We start from the raw sequence: 24072 nt of genomic DNA on the forward strand, positions 1-24072 counted from the left end.
CCCAAATGTGAAAACTCTAGGACCAATCTAGTTTTTAGGCAGAAGATGGTAAACCTTTTATAGTTAGAGGGACCAATTAGTATTAAGATGTCTCTTCTGCTGCACACCATACGGGTTCTCCTATTCTAGCCTTTATGGTTACTGCCTTGTGTTCCACATCTAGGGGAACAGTACCATTTTCTAGTCCTGCTTTGACCTCTTCTTTATGCCCCAAACCTCTAAATCTTGTTCTTCAGAGTTTGTAGAAAGATTTACAGCCAATACTGCCTGTTATATCTTTTTTCATACTCCTTGCCTGCTTGTCTGACTAGAACTTTGTCACCTGACACACAATCATCTGATGTTAAAACACCCATGAGATGTTCAACAGTTGCCAATTGCTTGCCTGCTTGTGATGTGAGAGGCAGCAAAGCATCCTGGCTGGAAGCATGGGCTCGGGAATCTAGTTGCCTGGGTACAGATAGTGGCTCCACCACTAACTCTGTTTGACTTTTGGTGAGATCCCCAAATTTGATGTGCTCCAGTTTCCTCATGAGTAAGATGGAGCTGATAATAAGAGTATCTACTCAGTGAATTGCCACAAGGATTAAACATGTAAAGTGTCACAAACACGTTGGGCACATAGAGACCATAGTATTGCTCTCTGATTGTCATGCTGGTCACTGTGAGTTTCAAGGGTAGCAGGGATTCTGATCACCACTTATCTCAACTTTCTCAGGGCTATTCAGTTTGCTTATCAGTTATAATGCAGTAAAATGTTTTTTAAAATATACATTTGAAAGTAGTTTTATTATTTTTATTGCAACTTTTTATATTTTTAAAGAACTGCTGTTAAGGGCTTTCCATGTCAAAAAATACAATGAGCTGTAGTCAATGAATTTTGAATCTCAACTGTTCATGAATCAGGAACAACTTTTGGTAAATTCACAGAGAATGGCCAATGGACAGTGAGGCAAGGACATTTTCTCCTCCTGCTGTCGAAGGGTTCCTATAGTTCTGTGACATTTTCTTGAGCACAAGTCAAGTAAAAATTTTTCACGCATTTACAAATGTGCAAATCTTTTGAAATCCGTCTTTTGCATAATTCTCCTTCAGTTAACATGTTGGTAATACTTTTGTCAAGTACAAAAAGAGTAGGCAGCATTGACAGGGAAAGACGAATCTTCAACAGGAATACAAATGAAAAGAAAGAAATATAATGTGGGTGGTAACTGTGATGAACTAGTTCTTTATAAAGAGCCTTAACTTTGTCAAAAGATAATAGGTTCTGCTTAGTGCTTTATAATTGAGTCTCATTAAAAAATTGCAAAAGGTTGTCAAGTGAAAAAGTAAGATCCTTTATTATCTCAAAACATTGAGTTACTAATGTTAGCAAGTTACAAAAAGGTCCAATTAAAAAAAAAAATTTTCTAGAAACCTCCCAGATAGAACTCATTTTTCTTTATTACTCTTCTCACTGCCATTTATATTGTGTTGTAGTACATGGTGCTAAAGTTAAAAAGAAATAGTGTATTCAGAACTACATTTCAGAACCAAAATAAAAAGTATAAACACTCATATATATTTTAAAATTCCATTACTACTGTCAACTAATCAGCCACGTTTCTTTGTTTCTGTTTTGGTATTATAAATAACAAAATTGATTCAATGTGTCATCAAGGAGAAAACAAAACAGTCAAATATCTAAGATGACTATTAGTTTTGTATGGAAGATCCAATCAGTAGCCTGCATATCCAGTTCTACAGTGTCCAGTGTGATGGCCACCAGCTTCATGTGACCACTGAACACTTAAAATGTGACTGGTCTGAATTTTAATGTGCTACAAATGTAAAATACACACCGGATTTCAAAGGCTTAATTAACAATTTCAAATAAATTACATGTGGAAATGATAATATTTTGGCTATAATGGCTAAGTGAAATATATTATCACAATAAATTCTACTGGTTTCTTTGTATTTTCTGAAGGGTGGCTATTAAAATTTTTTTAATTTAAAAATTCACATCATATGTAACTTGCATTTGTGTCTTACATTATACTTCTTTTAAGACCATGCTGTTGGAGATTACCCTTGCAGTTTTTTAAACAGACTTAAAAATACTGTGATTTAGAGAAAAAAAGTTATACTGATATATCAATGAATTACAGTCACCCATTATTTATATCATCTTCTATACTTACAACTGAGAATATAAAATCTGTAAACAATGTGTGCCGAAAACATCCTTGCACACACAAACTGGCACCCTGCAGAAGGCTTTGAATGTCAGACACACCTACTTCTGAAATCCTTCCTGTCACTAACTCTCCAAGTTACTGACTTCTTTGGACAGGCCACTAGACTTTCTTATCAGACCCTCAATTTCACATATATGTACTACCTGAGACCTGTATTTTCTTCAGGTCCTGCTCTCATCATCTGTCAGATTCCGGGACACAAACTTCTTACGAAGTCCCAGTTGCCCAGGAACAGAGGAAACAGTAGCTGGTTTCACCAGTGCCTTACAATGTAATGATTTTTTACACAAAATAAAAAACATCTCTCTGGTTATATTATTTGTTCTAATCCATCAAAAACTATACATATCACAGTGTCAGGTTTAGGTACTCTGGTTGTTCAGAACTGTATAATTTATTTTATTCATTGATATATGCAAATTATAGTAAAATGTATCCATGTGATGCAGAAAAATCACAGATGGGACAGTATTTACAGATTTTTAAAAATTGTTTTGTAAGATAATACTTTTATGAGATTCTTTTTCCTTTAATGATCTAAACTGCTTGGTAGGCAACTATGGTCACTCTTTCACAAAATGGGAAACAAATTTCTTCATAGTGATATAAACAAATACCAATCTATATGTAATACTGACACTTTCCATCTTTAACTGTTAAGAAGTAGTTTTTTAGCCAGGCTTGGTGGCTCAGTCTGTGTAATCCCGCACCTTTGGGAGGCTGAGGTGAGTAGATTGCCTGAGCCCACGGGTTCGAGACCCGCCTGGGCAAGCGAGACCTCATCTCTACAATAAATCAAAAAATTAGCCGGGCATGGTAGCGTTCACCTGTAGTTCCAGCTACTGGAAGGCTGAGATGGAAGGATCGCTGGAACCCAGCAGGTTGAGGCTGCGGTGGCTGGGTGCGGCCACTGCACTCCAGTCTGGGTGACAGAGTGAGACTCCAACTCAAAAAAAAAAAAAAGTAGTTTTCTGTTCAAAAGGATGACTGGAGATTTGGCTACATAAGCCCTCTTTGGGACAGACTGTACCACAGTAACTGTGAACCGGAAGATAATAATTGAAATAGAAATATATTTTCTCTTGTTTTTAGGCAATCAAAAATGCAGCTTGTAAAGAATTTAAATTTAACTATCATAATTAACCATTACAGGGAACATTTTTAGTAGAAACACATACATTCGTACTCTACATGTATATTAATACACTAATCAAGATCTAGTCATTTTTATTTTAGCTTAGAGGCAGAAAATCCTCACCAAGTGTTAGTCTCACATTTATTCTTAAAAGTTAGAGTGCAAATTCCTTAGTTGATTTACTCAATGCTCCTAGGCTGTGAAAGTTAGCATAGTCAAAACTTTAAAATGTGGTGAAATTTTAACCAAGTGATAGGATTTTGCAACAGCATTTAACTTTAGATGTCATCTCGACCAGCTCTTATTTTAACAGATGAGGAAACTGAGTCCTAACAAGTTAAGTGAGTTCTAAAGGCCACAAGATTTCCTTGCCAGAATTGGACTCAGGCTCTGATTCTCTATCCAGTGTTTTGTTTTATTTTGTTTTGTTTACCTACACTATATTTCTCCTTTCCAATATGGCAGAAGTGGCAAGGAAGAAACACAAGTGCATTTTCTTAATTAATGCAAAATAAAGGGTTTCCCTATTTTGTCCTTATAAATAAACAGCACTTATTTGCAGTTGATAGCTTTTAACATGAGCTGGATGCAGCTTAGTTTGCTTATAGTATGACTTCAAAACTATTGCTCCTACAACAAATTGCTTGCGTTGGCAGCTTCCTAAATTAGTAGACAATATTTGGGTGAAATTTCTGAATAAGACGTGTGAATAGATTTCATGCTATACAAATAGTCATAAAAGGTAGAAATTATTTGTATGACATTCCTTTGAATCTGCGGGAGAATGGAAGGGATGAACTCAAGATTGCACATCGGAAATGACGGTTGGGAGCCAAGAACTCTCTCCTGTAGGAGAACCTGGGTCCTTCCAGCTCCTTGCCAGTCTTCAATTCCAATCAGCATTCTCTGCTGCCCTCTAGAGGTTCTAAGAGCCATTAGTGAAGGCAGCCAAAGAAGAAATATACTAGAGGTAAGCAGACAAGAAATTTTTCCCCCTTCAATGACAAATAAAACAAAACACATCATTTAAACAAAATAAAATAATAAATTATTTCTGGAATATATGTATATTTAAATTAGTACTCAATTGTAAAAGTTTAAAACATGTGCCTAGGGCCGGCGCGGTGGCTCACACCTGTAATTCTAGCACTTTGGGAGGCTGAGGTGAGCAGATTGCCTGAGCTCATCGGTTCGAGAACAGCCTAGGCAACTTGGCAAGACCTCATCTCTACAAAAAATATACATATATATATCCGGCGTGGTAGTGTGCGCCTGTCATTCCAGCTACTTGGAAGACTGAGGTGGAAGGGTCGCCTGGGCCCAGCAGGAAGATGTTGGCGTGGCCATGAGCGTGCCATTGCGCTCCAGCTTGGGCGATGGAGTGAGACTCCAACTCACAAAAATGTTAATTAAAAAATAAATGAAACATATGTCTGTCCAATTCAAACTGATAAAACTGTTATCTTTTCATAATATTTGATTCTAATTTTTTGGCAGTTTTCATGAATTTGTTTAAAGCTTCAGCGAAGTGAAAATGTCTTCACTGTTTTTTTTTGTTGTTGTTGACCCCTTTGTTTTTTCATGACACATGCTGTTCATGGTTTGCCTTTAATAATATCTGTTAGCAGTGATTGGCAAATCTGCATTTCTTAGATTAACTTTCTAGTTTTCCTGAAAGGACAAGCCAAAGTTCCAACTCCTCTAATTTCTTCATATTGCAATTAGATCTCTCAACTCTAATTATAATTATTGAGTGGTTATTATAATCACCATTTTTACCATGAATGAAACGGGTTACAGAAAGGTTATGTGACTTTATCAACTCAATCACGGAGCTAATAACAGGTTACTTGAAAATTAAAACTAGTTTGGCCCCCAAAAGTTCCACTCTCTCTACACACATTAACACCACCTGGAGAGAATAGTCTTCTAAAAAATGTATTCACAAGAACTTCAACCCATGTCTAACATTATTTGCACTAACCATTCCCCTAAGCTCAGTTCTGTATGCTCCTCCCGTTTAATGAAACCATCATCTACTCAGTTACCAAGCAAGAAGACTCCACTTGAGACTTACTTTCTCCTTATCCCTTTATCTCATGTTATTATGCACTTTTAATAGTAAATCTTGATTGATTTTCAATTAGCTTCCTGCCCTGCCTTCACCTTAAAGCAGGCCCATACACATAGTCCAATAGCCCCTAACTCCACCCTCAGGCCAGGCTCTTGACCCCTACATCAACGTCTATACCAGTGACAGCATGATCTCCTCCAACTACAACTTTAATAATGTCACCTTTTTGCCTCTTTTCTCCAATCTCATATATTATTCCTCACTCTCTTCAAATCCCCATGACTCTAAGAGACTGATCCCTCCATTTTTTTTCACTCAACAAATATTTATCAAGTGCTTATTTTGTGGAAGGTCCAGAAGATATCTAGGGGAATAGTAGCTATTTCAGCCTTATGGAACTTAAAACCTAATAAGGAAACAGATATATAAACAGATAATGTGCTGACCATTGTAAGTATTGAGAGACAATTGAGGAAGTAAACTTACCTAAGACAGTCAGAGAAATTTCCAATGAGAGGGTGTTGAGCTGAGTCTTAAGGAGAAACAAAAATCTGCAGCAGAATATGGGTAGAGGACATTGTAGACAGGTCAAAGTAAAAAATTACAAAAGGAGCAACTAGGAGATGAGACTGGTTAGATGATTTTTGTATGCTTTTTTAAGGTGTGCAAGATCATAAATGGCAATGAAGTGATTTTAGGCAGGAGAGTAATTTGGATTTGTGAAAGATCACTTTGGCAGCAATTTGAGAGTGTGGAATGAAGAGAGAAAAGATAGGAAGTAGACAGATTTTTAAGGAAAAATCTTGTACTTGCTCAGATTAGAGATCAGTGCATGAACAAAGAGAGTGTAGCCAGAAAATAGTACACCTTTTAAAACATTTAGGCTAGACTCAGTGGCTGTAATCCCAGCACTTTGGAAGCTCAAGGCTGGAGGATCACTTGAGGCCAGGAGGTCAAGACCAGCCCGGGCAACATAGCAAGACTCCATCTCTACCACCACCACCACCTCCACCACCACCACCAGCAACAACAACAAAATTATTCAATATGTTAAAATTTGAATGTAAGCCCTTCAAAGGTAGAGGTGTTTTGTTCATTGATACATCCCAGACCCCAAGAGCAGTACCTACCACAGGTAGATGTAAGTATATGTAGGATTTTGGGAAGAAAGCAGTGTCACTGTAGTTTTTGAGTTTTCCTGAATTTCCCCTAAAAACAGGCAGAACAACTATTCCACCTCACCCCTCTGCTCTCAAGTTACTCATTCTCTAAGTGTTCTTCCTGTATCTTGAACAGATTTCATCATCACAAATATCTCATATTTTAATTATTTTTATACTTGTTGGTCACTCCTAAAAGACTAAGAACTCTTTAAAGAAGCTGATGTCATTCCATATTTTAACTGTATTTCTTCCCTGCTGTGTCCAATCTTTCTTTTTTCTGCCACTTGTTGGTACTGAAGAAAAATAGCATTTAAGAATATGCTAAGAGGAGCCAGTACAAATTTATAACAGTACCAAAATCAAAATTAATTTAAAATGTATAATAGGCAAAATTATAGAATATATTTACAAAAATGGCATTGAAAAATAATCTTAATCTTGTTTTTATTGAAATAAAAACTGTATAGAGACACGTGGAAAAAATAATTTATTGCAGATTCGTTTACACATTAACATGGCACATTTATACATATATTGATGTGCTGATATGAAATGCAAAAAGACAAACATTTTTACACAAAAGTAGTTGCACTCTATTTTATAAAGATAGATATTAATAAATTACCAGAGAAGTTTAAGAACAAGAGGCCAATTATTTTCATAGTAATGCATTCTATCTTGAAATTAAACTACGTTTTCTGAACATGATGTCCTAGATATACCACATTCTTCTAAGCTAAGAAAAGGAAGCTCATTTCTGAAAACAGAAGGCCAAGAGTGACTCCCGCAGAAACATCCCAATGTGTTTCCAGCTTTCTTCTGGGATATAGTTAGAGCCCCTAACCTTTAGCCTGAGCTAACATAACAGCTCAGTGTGAAATGAGACAGCTTTCTATAATAACTGCATGTGGTTGATGAGATTTAATACAAGGGATACAAAGCAAATAATAGAATTGTAGAAGATTTGTAATTGCCGCATGTTTGGAATGAGCAACCAAATACTTTAAGAAGCACGTATTCTGTATTTCCGAAGGGAAAGTAGCATACTTCAAAACAATCACTATCTTCTTAGTTCGGTATATTAATTCTTACTTTGGGAGTCTGAAAATAAATTTCTTTTTTTCTAAAACTTAGAATTCAGTCCTTTTGAAAATGATTCTATAATGATATACACTAACATGATATAAACTTTGTTACAAGTTATAGTCATTAAAATGTACATATACATGTATATGGAACACTAAACAGATTTGGTATACCATTTTATATATATTGCCAAATACTGTTCAGTTTCATTTCATTAAATTCAACAAATATTGATTGGGTGCCTACTACTTGCAAATCACCACATTAGACAATACTTGTAGTCGATCTTAAGACACATGTAGCTCACATTCACACTGTCCACATCAAAAGGCGAACTTTAGGTAATATACTAAAACCCTACAAGTAATCAAAAGCAGAGTTGAAGTTCAATGATGGAGAATGAGAGATATAGCTAGAAGAAAGGCTGGGATCATCAACAAGGACAAAGCACAATTTGTATCCCTGGGGAAGAATTCTCCTGGACCGGGCAAGTGTTAGGAATCAACTGGAACCTCACCAGCAGTCCTCTTCACTCCAAAATCTGTAATTCAGTTATCATCCTGCTTTGTTTCCTTAAAAAGGTGGAAGAAATAGAAGACTGATTTGCAGTAATAATAAAGCTTGTAATAGCCCCTAAATATATTTTTCTTTCTATGACAGCATGATCTGCATTCACATCTACAGTTTCTGTAAATCATTCCCACCCTACTTATGGGAAAAACAGAGCCATCACCTAAGATGACCAACACTGGAAGTACAGTTTGGTTTATTGGAAGAACATCAGTAAGCATGCCAACTCCATAGGTAAATTATTTAAAGTAAAACAAACTGAGAGAAGATAAATATTTTAAAACTTGGGACTGGACATGGTGGCTCATGCTTATAGTACCAGAACTTTTGGAAGCTGAGGTGGAAAGATTGCTTGAGCCCAGGGGTTGCCCAGCCTAGGCAACATTATGAGACCTCTAACTCTAGGGAAAAAAAAGTTAACCGGCATGGTGACACATGCCTGTAGGGAGGCTGAGGTGGAAGAATCACGAGAGCCCAGGAGGTTGAGGTTGCAGTGAGTCGTGACTTTGCCACAGCACTCCAGCCTGGGCAACAGAGTGAGACTCAAAAACAAAAGAACAAAAAACAAACAAACAAAAATCTGGGCATTCCATTCCTTTTTGCTATACTGCAAAAGCATTTTTAGAAAATGTATACATACATTGAAATAAATATAATCATGCAGTCTCACTCCCTGGAAACAACCAATACATCAACAGAGGCACAAAGTCTCAAACTTGCCTTGAAGCAACATGTTGTGAGCGGGAAAAAGCTAGGTATGATCTTAGTGTGCAATCCCACTGTGAGTGACATGGTACCAGTCTGGTTGCCCTGCTGCTCTATTCTAGCTCAGGGCTCTGGCTGGAGTACACTCACAGTACTAGCAAGAGCCTAAAGCTTGCTAAGGAATTAATTAGATTCTGGCCAATTGTAAATCATCCATGTATCTAGGAGAAACACATGAAGAATTTGGATTTCCAAAATTCCCTAAAAACTCCACAAGAGAGATATCTTGGCCCTTAGAAGAATCTTAAGCTTTGTAGTGAGGAAATCTCCAATGAGTTGAAGGCCTTCCTTAGCTCTGATCTCAGAATCAGCTTAGGCAGCTGAGGAAAGAGGCTGGAAGCCCTTCACAGCCCTTACCTCAATCATGTTAGGTACAGAGGAAAAACAACAAAACAGGCTTTCTTAATCTAGTGTTTCAGTTTTAATTTCATCAGAGGACAAAAGTCGGCAACCATAAAGTATCACCTAAGAAGTTTTTATTGTCCAAACTGGCTCATTAATATTCTAGTTATTTCCGCTGACTGAGGTAAAAGTTAATTTCTGTAAGCAAGAATTCTTTTCAAATGAAACATATTTTTAGTGATAATTATTTAACTCCCTGTATTTATACTCTGTCTTAAATACACGAATTACACTCTGATTAGTCATACCTCTGTTCCTGTGTTTTTTCTGGATAGAAACCAGACTTGCATGGGTTCTTTTTTGCCCTTCATGGACACTGGGCCTCTGTGCTCCAACTGGAATTGTGGGTCTGAGTTTTCCGAAGACATGAGACATCTAAAAGACAGAGTAAAAGGAGTAGGGAGAGAAGTGGTATGGTGGTATGGAGTTAACAGGTACTCAAGTTATAAACCAAGAGAGTAAGAGTATATGCTGAAGTTGTATTGACAGGTAACTCAAGGTTTTGGTAACAATGACCATATCTAGAATTCCTGGGATGGGTGAAATGATTTAAAATGCAAATAAGGATACAATCAATCCTAAGAGGAAGGGGGAAGAGCAGAAGTGATAACTGTTTAAAGGTAACAATATAGCTAAACCACATGCCAAGGCTCATTTTCCCAGCAAATCAACAAACAGCAAGACATTTTTTCCTACCTGTAAGTATATTCAGACACATTTATTTTTCCCTTTTCTCCTGTGGTTTCTGTTCTGCTTGTGAGGTTGACAGTATTTCCAAAAAGACAGTATCGAGGCATCCGCTGTCCTATGACACCTGTAACTACCTCGCCAGTGTGTATCCCTATTGTTATCTGCAGAAATCAAAGCTTTGCTTCAACAACTTGAATCATTAGCACATGAATTTTTGTTTACTTTATATTACAGAACAATGTAAAGTCATCATATAAAATTATAGAATTCTCTATTATATAATATATAATATAACAGACAACTTCAAAAACCTTCACAAAATTTCTGTCTCAAGAGAAACATTTGAAATCCAAAGATTTAAATTTGTAACTCTGGCAACTTCATGAGACACAGGAAAGAGATATTTAAAAAAAAAAAAAAAAGGAGCAGGAAGTTTTATCTCATCTTCATGACTTTGAGTACACAAGACAGACTAGATAATGACAACTAGATAGACCAAAAAAAGTCTATGAAAGAATGTAACACAATGAGTTTAATAAAATAGTATATTCTTCATTGTCAAAATGCCCTTCTTTGTAAATATTAATGATTTCCTGGTCAAGGATATGAATCCATTTTCCAGAAAAGTCCACTACTACTATTATAGTAGCTACTTTACTAACCTGAACAGATTCACCATCTACTTGAACCTGGCCAGCAATTTCCATCATGTCCAAGGCTAGATGGCAAATGGATCGTGCATGGTGGATGCATGGCTCTGGTAAACCACTCACTGTCATATACTTGTCACCAACGGTCTCCACCTAATATAGTATGTATATTCAAATTTTCATTGATTAGAATAAAAATGACTGTATAATTTGCTACCATAATTTAAAAAATATTTTTTCCCAAGGCTATCAACAACTTTAAAACTACCTTCCCTCCTTAATTCTCTTAAGATGCTAATACATCCAACTCCAACAAAACAAAACTTCGCAATTATTTGTAATTTACACAAATGGTGTTTGGGTTATTTGATTATAGGCAGGTATAGATACAGAATTATTTTTCCTCTAGGAAGAAACTAGTTATCCATCTCAGATCCCCTTTTAATTCACTAGAACATTTTTTAAACCTTATTTCCCCTTAAAACAGTGATGGATTTGAAGGCACAAGAGCCACTTCTTGAAGTTCAGTGATTTATCATGGTCGTTAACCATTTATTTTATGATATGCTCACCAAACACTACACTGTACCTCAAAAAATGACTATAAAATAAATAGTCCTGGAATTATAGTACCCCAGATGCCTAGGGATGGTTTAGTTAACATTCTTGCCTTTATGAAGTAATATTCCACTGACCATTTTGCCAATATTATATTTGTCTCAAATTGAAACAAAGGGCAGAAATGCCTTATAAATGTTTATCTTCAAGATGATGTTATCTGAAAGCAAATCCGTGTCCCCAATACCCTCCTCATGCTCCACGACTTCTTTACTGTGCAAAACATTTATATACGTCAGTAAAAATGTCTCTTGCCGAGCACTAAAACTAAGGCTGTTTATACTAAATGTGATAAACAGCCTTCACAGATTTGTTAGTCTCAGTTCAAATAAGCACTAAGCATTTCATTTTAACCAAGGAATCACCTATTCCATGAAACATGCACAAGAAAGCGAAAGTTTTGTAATGAGAGGTAATTCCTTAAGAAAATGGTAAATGGTGGATACATGGTACTTCTTGTACTAGGGTTGCAGTGCTGGAGTCAGAGAACTGTGAGGGCAGTGTCTGTGGAGAGGAGGTTTGGAAAGCCAGCCTCTGAGATGCACTGCAACCCGCCGTATGGAGCACTTGCCTTATAAACAAATGGATTTTTCCGAGAATCAGTCAATGTGTCAAATCTGGTGTAGAGGTCGTTGAGAAGATTCACGATTTTCATGGCTCCTTCTCCAGATGCATGCTTGCTACAGAAAGCATTGAAGCCCACAATGCCACTGAAGAGGATGGTCACATTGTCATATCTTTTGGCAGGCACTGGACGCTTATGTCGTAGCTCATTGGCAACAGATGGAGGAAGGACAGAATACAGTAATCTGTTCAGTGGGATTAGGAGAAAGCCACTGTAAGAAATGCTAGGAATATTTTAGTGATCCTGCTGTCCCTTTCACAGGATATCAATGTCATCTGCACTATAAAGGCCTGAATTCTGAAAGGATGCCCTTTAAAATTACCACCAAATATGTGCTATATTTATAGACAGAAAAAGAGACTTATGGAAAATACAGATTATTTATTCATTCTAAGCACGTAAAATATCTCTAAATTCAAGCCAATTTAAACCAAATCAAAATAAGCCAAAGAGACAAAACAAAGAACTAGCAATAGAAAACCAAAGTTTTCATTTGTAGTCCTGAGTTCTGACCCTGCTGTTACAATATTCACAGTATGGGGATTGCCATTTCCAGCACTTAAAACATTGTATGAATAGTACAATACCAGAAACATGGCTACCACTCAGAATTAAGAAATTAATCTCAATTTTTGGAAAGTAATATTAAAAGAAGTAGGAATTCTCCCATCTCATTCATGCCTCACTTTTCCATAGAAGAAACTGATAACACAGGTGGAAATTGGTACTGACAAGAAGATACTTTCCTAGGCAAAACTGAGACTACTACAGTGGTGATGGGGATTGTGCTAAGAAGGCAGACATGGTTAAGTACACAGGAGGTTGAGAGCTGACGAACTTAGAAGGAGAAAAGCAGAAACCCGACCTCTGAGAGAAGAACAAATGTGGCCTCCTCACCATTTCTTCCCTAGAGCAAAAGGGCATACTATGGAGGGTTAAATACACAACATGGAGCTGAGAACTCAATGAGTTTCCTAACAATAGTGAAAATTCTCCAGTCTTCCATTTTTAACTTTTAAACAGAGAATATTTTATAAACTAAACAAACCTTACTTGAATATTGAGTGTGAACAGTAAAACGACTTAGCTTTATAGGAAATTAATAGTAAATAATTTTTAATTAAATCATCTTGAAAAACAAATATCTATGGAAACCTAATTGTAAATCTAATGACCTAAAAAATAATTCTTGAAGCACAGTAACTCTAAATAGTATAGATGGTTTCAGGAAGTCAAAATCATTCCAGAGAATCAAAAGTAAAGGAACAATTCTGTGATAAGTACTTCTCAGCTATTCATATTGAAGATAAGTCCATTGTTTCACTTCCAATAATTCACCATTTTGAACTCTTGGTCTAGAAAGAGAAGCTAATACCCTGCTTCAGCAGACAATTTAGGGAATAAGTGAACTAAGAGCTTTTTCAGTATAGAATATATAGGCTTTTTCACATTTAAAGTGCATTCTTTATAATATTGGTTAGTTATCTATTTATTGTTAATGTAGATACTAATAGATTGAGTTACAATACAAAAAGTGAAACCTAGATGATCTTCTAAAACAGCCAGAGTAGGATACTGAGCAACTAAAATCTACAAACCCATTTGACGTTGAACCTTAGTCCTAAGGTTTTATAAGCTCCATACAATGTGTAAATGTTCATGGATGAAGTTGTACCATATACCAATAAAACAAATACTTTGAGGTATTTTTCAAGAAGTGAGAGAGTTTGAGATACCTGCTTCATATGTATTCTGAAATTTGCAAAATACCTGGATAGTTTAAATTGGGTACTATTTAGGACTATGAGGAAAGTAAAGATGTCCCAAAGGAACTCAACACAGCTTTCAGCTTCATTATACAAAGGCCAAGACATGTGAACTAAGAAGCTATGGATAAAGGCAGGCATTGAAAATGGCATTCTCTACTTCACCCATGCTATTCATAAAGTTAACTGATGTGGTTACTTGTGTGCAAAGCATGGGAAACCATACATGTAAATCCAAGAGAAGTATAGAAAGTATGCCATTACCAATTTTCTGAGTGTTCAGGCAGAGTGAGAATAGTTCTTATGGGAAGTAAAGCCAATCAGTTCAATTCTCTAGTAAGATAGTTTCCTATTATATATGCATTCAAAATGAACACAAAAACCTGGGTAAAATCTCTTATGAATACCAATGATTTAGTGCTTTTAATTAGTTTATGGAAGCAAGGCCAGGGAGTATGCACGATATGTAGTTATTTAAATGCAGTACCTACAAATAGAGTATTATCTTTGATGTTATTTGCTCATATTTCATAAGTTAATTCACCATTTGTAGAAAAATAAGTTTCATATTTTAATATTTGTGCTAATGTATGTAATTACAGATGTAGTTATTGTCATTACAGATGAAGTTATGATCTACCAGATTAATACCTTCCAAGCTCTAAAATAATTCAGGGTCCAAGAAAAGACTTTAAAAATATAATGGCTATTTCTAAGTTCATTGTTCAGAGTAACCCTCTGCACCTGGCCAGTTCCTGGCACATTGAACATGGTCAATACGCAATACTTGTATGAATGAATAATATATGAGCTTTAATTTTTGAACTGAATTTGAATTTGAATTATTCATATGATTTGTGGAGAGATTTTTTTGGCATATATTCTTTCAACTTGGCCTCTAAAAATAGAAGACGTATTTCTACTACCATTAAGATTAATTTATTTCCTTTTGCATAATTTCTTTTTAAAAACAATGTGGAAGATTTTATCTATCACTCCAGAGCTACTGCAAGACCCATGATTGTCTTAGTCAGGCTATCAATCTTAAACATAGTAGAGTCACAGTATATTATGAATAACAGCCGTGTTCCAAGTATTACTTTCTTACGTGTCTGTCTTCTTCTTTTCATCTTCCAGGGCTCTTAATGTGAGCTGCAGCCTGTCTGTGAGGATTTCCAGTTCTTGCGTCAGTTTGTATTCTTCTCTGAATTGTTCTCCCAAGAGAACGAGATCACGTGTGGCATCATGCAGAGGGATGTCACTCAAATACAGACCTCTTCTTGTCAAATCGTCCAGGTTCATCACACTGTTATACAGAGAAATTAGGAAAAAAATAGGTCCAGAATTGTCCACATGACACAGCCAACCCTGATTACTGCCAAGGAGTAAAATCCTGCCTCCTCCTACTGTTCAAAAGGTCAGGCTGAAGAAAATAAAATTATGGAGAACTGAATAGAGAATGTGAATTTATTCCCTTAGATATTTAAAAATCTATTTTAAAAAGCAGTGAATTTGAGATGCATTTTTGTCAGTTGTCCTTTTGGGTACCATCAGCCTAAACTTAAAGAAAATGTAGTAAACATTCCTATGATAATTTCCAGAATTTAATAATTATATGAAGGAAAAAAACTCATCTTTATTCTTTATCAGGAATGGTGATACTTCTTTGTAGAAATTAATTGATTCTATCTTACAGATTCTATGAATCTTGCAACTGGTTGTTTTCCCCTTGAGAACACAATGATTAAAAATTCCCAACCAGATTTATGACCCATCCTCAACATAACTTATGTACTTAAGACTTTATGTGCTTTTCTTACTTCTGGTTCCCATTTCTTCTTCTATTCTTATTTTCTTTGTCAAATTTTTCTCGTTTGACCTTGCTGAATTTTATGAATCCTTGTTACTTATGTCATTTTTCAAACAACATAACAATGTTTATCAAGTCAGTGGAGGTCTGGTAAATAAAAAGTTAACTGCCTTTAAAAACTTTACTCTTTTATTAAAATGTCTTAAGTTTATATTATTGGCTTGAATTTTTAAAAATGCAAAGTAATTACTTCTGGCCACTCAGAATAATAATTTCTCTAAAATACAAGACTGAGTTATAACTTTGAAGAATTTTGGATTAATAAAATGTCCCCTTGCATTATATTTTCAACCTAAATGTTCATAAATCAAAACATTAGCATACCAATAACAAAGTCACAGATTTTACTAGTGAAGCACACAATCTTTTCAGATTTTTAAAAAATAGATATGCAAGTTAAACCCACTTGCAGAAAAAAGATCCTATCTGGAACGAGGTTAGATCATCCACTAAAAGCATATAAGACAATCTCATGAGCAAAGAAAAATGAATGAGTATACATTTAAAAAGGAAATGAATGGCTAAAAATGCTCATATTGAGTTAGAATATTTAACATAAATATCTCACTGTTCTAAAACAACTATTTTTTATTATTTTAATAAGCTATTAACAATTTTTTCTAAATTTAAGGCAATTGTAATTGAATTATTTATTTTACAAATAAAACTACTCTTAAAGAATCTTTTGTTCTATGTTGTGTGAGTACAAATCTTCCGACACACATGAGCAAGTCCCTTGGGACAATCTGTGATTGCCTCACTGAGTGACCAATTTCTGCATATGGCAATTAACACATAAAGTCCAAATTTCCTGCTTCTGTTTCCAAATAAATGCTTCTTTCCATGAATAGACATTGTACTTATTGAGAAGCTGTTATTCGACTGAAGCACAACATGCAATGAGACAGAAGAAGAAAACACTTATTGATAACAGAATGGATAACTTTAGACCAAGTAGTTTACTAATATAAAACAGTATAAAGTGCTTACAGTCTCTAACTTTTTTCTCCTATTTCTGAGATATATTTCTCAGGAAAAAAAAATTATTATTCCATAGTCTGATATATAAAATAATTCAAATCTAAAAATAATTGGAGTACTTTTTGATTTTTTTGCTAACCTAATAGATAAAAGATAACTTCTTGGTGCTAAATATACCCATGTATTTATTATACCATCATATTAGATGTTTTATTGAACTATTTTTCTATATAATGCTTCTTTGAAGGTATAAAAGAATAGAAATAGCTTACTACAGATCAGTTATCCCATGATCTAATGGCATAAACCCTCCACAAATATATTATGACATGGCCAATAAAATAGAATATGTGATTTCTTCCAAGGTTAATTAGCAAATGTTAACTTTGATTATCCTTATTACAGAGAAGTATATAACAGGGGTTTTAATATGTAACTACATTTGGAATATATAAACATCATTGAGTAAAATATTGTAATATTATTTTGTTAGCTAAAGATAGGTACTTATATCCAACATAATTAACCTCAAACTCTTTACCTTGGTGAGCACAGAAAAAGTATGCTATCAGCTTCAGGTAAGTAGATCATTTGACCTTTGAGACGTAAGCAGCTGATCTCGGTCCCAGTCAGTTCATCCTCACATTCTAATTTCTCAACATCCAACAATCCTTCCTTGAAAAGGCAAGACATAACCATTAACTAGTGCCTTTCTTCCTACCTAACAATTCTGCAACAAGAACACATATACCTCACTTCCCACCAAACCAGAAGAGAGAACACCACTAGAACAGGAGAGGATATTTCACCAGGGTACCACCAGGTAATAAGCCCAGTGGTTATCTTGCAACACTATGGAAAAAAGATTATCTCCTTTGAACTCAGAATGACAGTTGCTGTACTACTGTTCACATATATTTTTCAAGCTTCTCTGAATCTCTTCCCCCCTGATTTTTCAGTATGGTTACAGCATATATTACAAGACTCTGCAAATAATAAGTCAAGCCTCCCCATTCCCCAACCCATGCTCATAGAACCACTGGAAGCAGTCAATTCCAAATATGCAAAAACATGTGTAGGTAAGGCCTTTGTGAGAGGTATAGGAAGGATAAATTGTGTACTCTAGGAAAATGCCTTTTGCTATATACATCCCAAGAGCAGAAATCATATGATCTTGCCACTATCTAAATTAACAACTGTGTGAAAATTTAATCATTTTTATTTTCCCACAAAAATGTCACCAAGAAAAATAGACAATTTAAGAAATAATAAATCAGTTAAAGTTAAAACAAAATCTTTATTAGTTTTCATTTCTTTTTTTTTCAGAAACAGCTTCTTGCTCTGTCACTCAGACTGGAGTGCAGTGGTGTAATCATAGTTTACTGCACTCTTGAACTCATGAGCTCAAGCGATCCTCCCACCTCAGCCTCCTAAAGCTCTGAGATTGCAGGTGTGAGCCACTGTGCCTGATGTTGATTTTTACAATAAGGCAATGTACCCAAATAGGGAGTAGAAGATGTTGGATTTATTATGTGAAACTGGGCTGTTCAAGCAAGGCAGTCTCTAAAATTTACTTCTGTTCATTCTCATTAGCTGACAGAGTTTCAGTGCCCTTCAGACAAACCAAAAATCATTAACATTGCCTTTTTAAAGGCGTCTTTCTTTGAGGTTTGGTTTTTATTTCTCTAAATCTCCATCTCAGAGTATGCTATGATATTCCTTCCTGATTACTTCTAATTAGTAACATATCTCACATTTAAGACATAAGATTGTGATTACCTTGCTTCTCAATACAAAAACCGTATTGATGTGTGAAAGGATCCCATGAAAACTAATATCAATATGAGGACGAACCAGAGAGAAGACAGACAGAAGGCTGCAATTCCCAGGCTGGAGCTAAAATGCAGAGGAACAGCAAAGGGCACTTCATTAGTTAAAACAGTTTTGATCACTTGATATTAATCACTTGATTAAACCAGCTCAATTATATTAGAAGTAGAAAGGCATAGTTACTTTGTAGGAAACTTAGCTATGGACTCAGGTCCTGATCTATGCAACTCAATGATTACACGAACATCAAATATTTGGAGGAGCATGAAACCTAATGTAGACTCAGATGACTAACATTCAAACATAAGTTAACACAAATTAGGAAAAAAACATTTTTGGAAGAAGAAAGAATTAATTCATCTTTTAAAAATATAGCATGATGTATTAAGTGCCTGAGACTTGAAATGAAATTAAAATATCAAAAACACCAGTGCGCACACTCTTAATGTTTAGCAAGAGAGGACTAAAAATAACAATAATAGTTAACATTTATTGATAGCTTACAATGGACCAGGCACTGAACTAAGTGTTCTTCATTGTTCTCTATCCTCATGCCAGAACAAAGGAAAAACAGGCAGAGAAGGGAAGTAATATGTTTAAGGTCATACAGTGAGGGAGAGGCAGAATCCATATGGGAGACCAGGCTGTACACAGATCTGCTTTCAGATTTATAGGTTTACACTTGTCATTTGGCCTAATCTTGAATTGTCAAATCTTTTTATTTTATTCTAAAGAGATGGGGTACAATTCAGGATTATGTAGATAAGTGGTCATTGTACAGGTACAATTTGGACTTCCCTTTGGTCCCCACTTCGCCTTGATCAGGTATGCTTATTGATGCTATGTACCACCACCTCCCACTCCCACCCCTACCCTCCCAGCAGCGTCCCGCTACTGCCAACCCCTTTCTTACCCTATTATGATAAATGTTCAGGGTCTGGTTATGAGTACAAGTGGTACTCAGTTCTTTGTTTCTGTGATAGATCACTGAATATGATAGACTCTAAATCCATCCAAGTTGCTAGGTATCTTTAATCATAAGCAAAAAGTACCTTTAAACACTTGTCATGTACAGTTGCAAAAGTTAGTAGATGAAAGAAAATTTTAAGTAAAAAGAGAGATTTTACAAATGGATCTGAGTCATACAAGTCAATTGTAAGTTCTTATCATCACCCCAGCTGCTTCCTTTGATGCTTTTTCTTCTAAACCTATGGTAATCTTTACCTCTTTCCTCTTTAGTATATTTTTAAAAAGTCCCCTCTTTTCTCTAGGAAACACCAACAGTTCATTTTGAAAGCTATTTTCAGAAGGTAGCTATCCAATGAATATTTACCCATGAATGAAAAAATAAGTGAAGGCTGATTGTAACTAGAAAGCTACTCATTTTCTCATTAAGACAAATCCACCACTCCCACATAATATTCCTATTTTTTCTGTAAGTGATTAAAACAGAAGAAAAGAAATAGCTGTCCTAGGGAAGAATCACAGTATGCTCAGATACGTTTAGCTCACATTAAACAATTTATGTAATATGCAATGTGCCACACATTTCCTAATACCTAGTCAAAGGGTTAAATGAATGAATGGCGGTGTGTAACAGTGGAATTCTTAAGGTCTTTCATCTCTGGCCCCAAGTAAGTGTGCTGTCATTTTACCTGAGGGAGCACTCTGTATATGGCATTGCCACACTGAGTGACCACTAGGTCCCGGTCAAATATTATGTGAAAAGGAAAAGCTTTGCAGAAAGTATATGGGCTGATGCGTGATTCCTGGGTACCATTTTCTTCAAATCTGTCAAGATCTTCATAAAAATCTTCTTCTTTTGACTCTTTTTCTTCAATTAAAAATTGAGTATGATCACATTCTTCATTTCTTTGCTGAATAACCTAAATATCAAAGGGCTAAATTAATTAGCATTAATTGTCTGCATTTCAATGTACTTAAATACTTAAATATAAGAAACCAGTTATAAAAATTGCATTTAGAGAATTAATTACAAAAAATAAATATGTATGCAAATACTATACATGTCTAAAATAGAAAATATTTCTGAACACTAGTCAATGAAATTTGAAGACTGAATAATCACTCACAGTAAAATTGCAAGTCTAGTGTTATATCAGTTTCCCAGTATCCCTTATGGCCTCTTTGATAGAACTAGGAATACAAGCACTTGTCCTTGTGGTCTCTGCCTGTTCAACCAGGTCCAGTGAACAAACTAAAAACTGTACAAAGTGCCACTATCAAACATAATGAAGTGACACTTAAAAACAATGAGAAACAAAACATAGAGATCATATTAAAAAATAAATGCAATGCAATTTTTTATCCATTAATAGGTAAGTTATATAAATTAGGTTAATATAATATTAATTCAGGTAAGGTGCTGAAGGAGAGACATCTCGAACACCATTAACCAGAAGGTATTAATCTTTCTTAAGGATAAATTCATAATATGCAAAAAAACCTTAAAATTATGTGTATTTTTTTAAAAAATTTGAGTTAGAGTCTCACTCTGTCACCCACACTGGAGTGCAGTGGCTGTTCCCGGCCACCGCAGACTCGACCTGCTGGGCTCCGGCGATCCTTCCGCCTCAGCCTTCCAAGTAGCTGGAACTACAGGTGCGCACTACCACGTCCAGCAATTTTTTGATTTATTGTAGAGATGAGGTCTCGCCAAATTGCCCAGGTGGGTCTCGAACCCGCGGGTTCAGACAATCCACTCACCTCAGCCTCCCCAAGGCGCGGGATTACAGGCTTAGCCACCGAGCCCGTCAATTATGTATATTTGTAAACTCCAGATCTAGGAATTCATTCTAAGGACTCAATCACAATTGAGAGCAAAGCTCTATAATTTAAAGAAATAATTACATTTCTAAAATACTATTCACAAGCAAATGCATTATTAAAGTATAGGAAATTGCAAGCAATGTGTCCTCTTACAAAAGGCAAACTCTATCTCAACTGTAGCCAGATCCAAAAGGAAAATGGTTGGGGCAACATTTCTTCAGATACATCTAAATGAAAACAAAACATGGGTAATTTTTCCTTTTTTGTTCAGGAGTACACTGCAGAATATTCTAAAATCTAAAAAACAAGTCACAATAACCTCGGATGCTATTGTATATATTCTTTCAGATATATTTTTATTGATAGATTAGAATATTATTACTACTATAACTGTCACAATAATTTATTATGCCAGTTAAATATTAGTATCCTTCTTCATAATTCAAAAAGTTTGGCCCATTAAGACTAATTTCCCTAAATCATAGACAAAACAGAGTCAACCTTAAAATTCAGACCTAATTTTGATGTTATGCTCTGCTTCTGTTTAACTAGAGGAACTGAATTACATGTACCTCTAATTTACAGATAAATTATTTGATTCTTTTTTTGCTTTGATGAAATTAGCAGAACAAATAACTTTTTTGATATGTTTAACCTCATATTATGATATCCCTTCATGATATGATCTAATATTTATTATGTCATTCAAATTGTCTGTTATCTCTAGACCTGTTAAACATATGCATTTGATGTAAAAATACCTCAAAAAGTTAAAATGATGCTTTTGAAAAAATTAAAAGTGTAAAATATATTTACAAAACGTAAATTTTTCAGAAGTTTATATTGGAGCATTTGAATAAAGAGAAGGTCATAAGAAAATCTAAATATTGTATGATTAAATAAAAACTTGAATTTCATACAGTTTGTAATGCCATCAATCTCTCATGCCAAGGACTCTAAAACCACAATAATCAAATGTGTCCCAATTCGTGTTTCTGAGTTTCCAAGTACCTGCTTCTTGCTCAGCCTGGCTAAATAAAAAACGAAACCAACAGTAGATGCAGTATGCATAAAGCCCCTGATACAGGCTCACTCAGTCCTTGTGTTAGTTTTTTTTTGTTTTTTTTTTTTGAGTTGGAGTTTCACTCCGTCACCCAGACTTGAGTGCAGTGGCCACTCCCGGCCACCGCAGACTCGACCTGCTGGGTTCTGGCGATCCTTCCACCTCAGCCTTCCGAGTAGCCGGGATTATAGGTGCGAGCTACCACGCCCGGCTGATTTTTGATTTATTGTAGAGATGAGGTCTCACCAAGTTGCCCAGGCGGGTCGCGAACCCGCGGGCCCCTTGTGTTAGTTTGGTGTTAAGATCAAAAGACTGGAAATAAGAGGTATAGACTATTTTGACTGAATGCCAGTGAGATTCCCGGTCATGTATGAATGTTGAGCCTTTATCTAAGGTTTTGATTTTCAAATGCGTCTGGATTTGATAATATCATGTCCTAACAGTCCCCCTTTCTAGATGTAGAAAAGCATGATGTACCTGAAAATATCAAGTGCCATGTAAGAACTGACATCAGAGCCGGGTGTGGTGGCTCACACCTACAATCCCAGTACTTTAGGAGATCAAGGTGAGAAGATTGCCTGAGCCCACAGTTTGAGACCAGCCTGGGCAACTTGGCAAGACCTCCTCTTTACAATAAATAAAAAAATTAGTCAGGCATGGTGGCATGTGCCTGTAATTCCAGTTACTTGGAAGACTGAGGCAGAAGGATTACCTGAGCCCAGCAGGTTGAAGCTATGGTGGCTCTGAGCGTGCCACTGCACTCCAGCCTGGATGACAGAGAAAGACTCCAACTCCAAAAAAAAAAAGAAAGAAAAGAAAAGAACTGACACCAACTCTTGAAAGAAAGGAAAAGGAAACCACGGAATCTAGTGTAACATTACTAGATAAAACATATGGAACACATTTCCAGTACAATCAATTTAATTGTTACAATGTCTGTTTTGTTTTGTTTTGCTTTGTTTCAGTCGGGGTCTCATTCTGTCACACAAGCTGGAGAGCAGTGACACAATCACAACTCACCACAGCCTCAAACTCCTGGGCTCAGGTAATCCTTCCACCTCAGCCTCAGCCTTCTGAGTAGCTGGGACTACAGCTGTGCACCACGAAGACAGACCAACTAATTTTTTTTTTTTTTAAGTGGAGACGAGGTCTCACTATGCTGCCTAGGTTGATACGGAACTCCTGGACTCAAGGGATCCTTTCACCTCAGCCTTCCAAAGTGCTGGGATTAGAGGTGCGAACCACTGAGCCTGGCCTACAATGTGTATTGCGTATAATATTGTACCTGAGAGTTTTGGGCTTCCAAAGTGTGTTATATCATGACTATGGTATCTAAGAAAGAGTTGCCTGCTAGGTTTTCTCTAAAGAAAGAAAAGATGAAAGAAGATATTCCTCTCCCCACTTTGGCTCAAGTTTAACGCCACTGGGAAGTGGTTCTTGGGGCTGAACATGCTGAACACACTAAAAGCAGCCTGACTGGGAAGACTATATGATCAGTGGAAGCGAAAGATGATGGTTCTCTTCGTTGTAACATTGCTGTATCAGCACCATGAACACTCAACACTTAGAGTGTGCATTATCAAGAGAAGCACAATTTTTAAAGTACCAGACTTAGCTTCTTTCACCAAGTAACCTGATTTAAATCAAACAAAACGAAACACCTTTAGTTCACAAAATGAGACATTCCAACTATATTTCGGGGCAGACCAAAAAATCACGAAGAAACAATGATCTGTAAAATAATATCTAATTTT

At 35.8% G+C, this 24072-nt stretch overlaps 1 protein-coding gene across 4 annotated transcripts in view; it reads right to left on the reverse strand.

Moving 5' to 3' along the window:
- Nucleotides 1-7082: 7082 nt before the first annotated feature.
- GUCY1B3 (guanylate cyclase 1 soluble subunit beta) overlaps nt 7083-24072 on the reverse strand; it is a 45680-nt gene continuing 28690 nt past the window's right edge. For 2 of the 4 annotated variants that reach the window (XM_021709516.1, XM_008051947.2), the window contains 9 exons: nt 20121-20351; nt 18415-18531; nt 17177-17310; nt 14893-15090; nt 11965-12202; nt 10788-10928; nt 10132-10286; nt 9684-9810; nt 7083-8270 (listed from right to left, as the gene is read on the reverse strand). In XM_021709516.1, coding sequence (XP_021565191.1) covers nt 8247-8270; nt 9684-9810; nt 10132-10286; nt 10788-10928; nt 11965-12202; nt 14893-15090; nt 17177-17310; nt 18415-18531; nt 20121-20351 — 1365 coding nt within the window. In that variant the 3' untranslated portion in view covers nt 7083-8246. The remainder of the gene's footprint in view (nt 8271-9683; nt 9811-10131; nt 10287-10787; nt 10929-11964; nt 12203-14892; nt 15091-17176; nt 17311-18414; nt 18532-20120; nt 20352-24072) is intronic. The other 2 variants (XM_021709515.1, XM_008051948.2) reach the window with 2 other exon arrangements.

The sequence above is a fragment of the Carlito syrichta genome, unplaced genomic scaffold (genome assembly GCF_000164805.1).
Source record: "Carlito syrichta isolate Samal-C Ts95f unplaced genomic scaffold, Tarsius_syrichta-2.0.1 Scaffold246956, whole genome shotgun sequence".
In the NCBI taxonomy this organism is placed as follows: domain Eukaryota; kingdom Metazoa; phylum Chordata; class Mammalia; order Primates; family Tarsiidae; genus Carlito; species Carlito syrichta.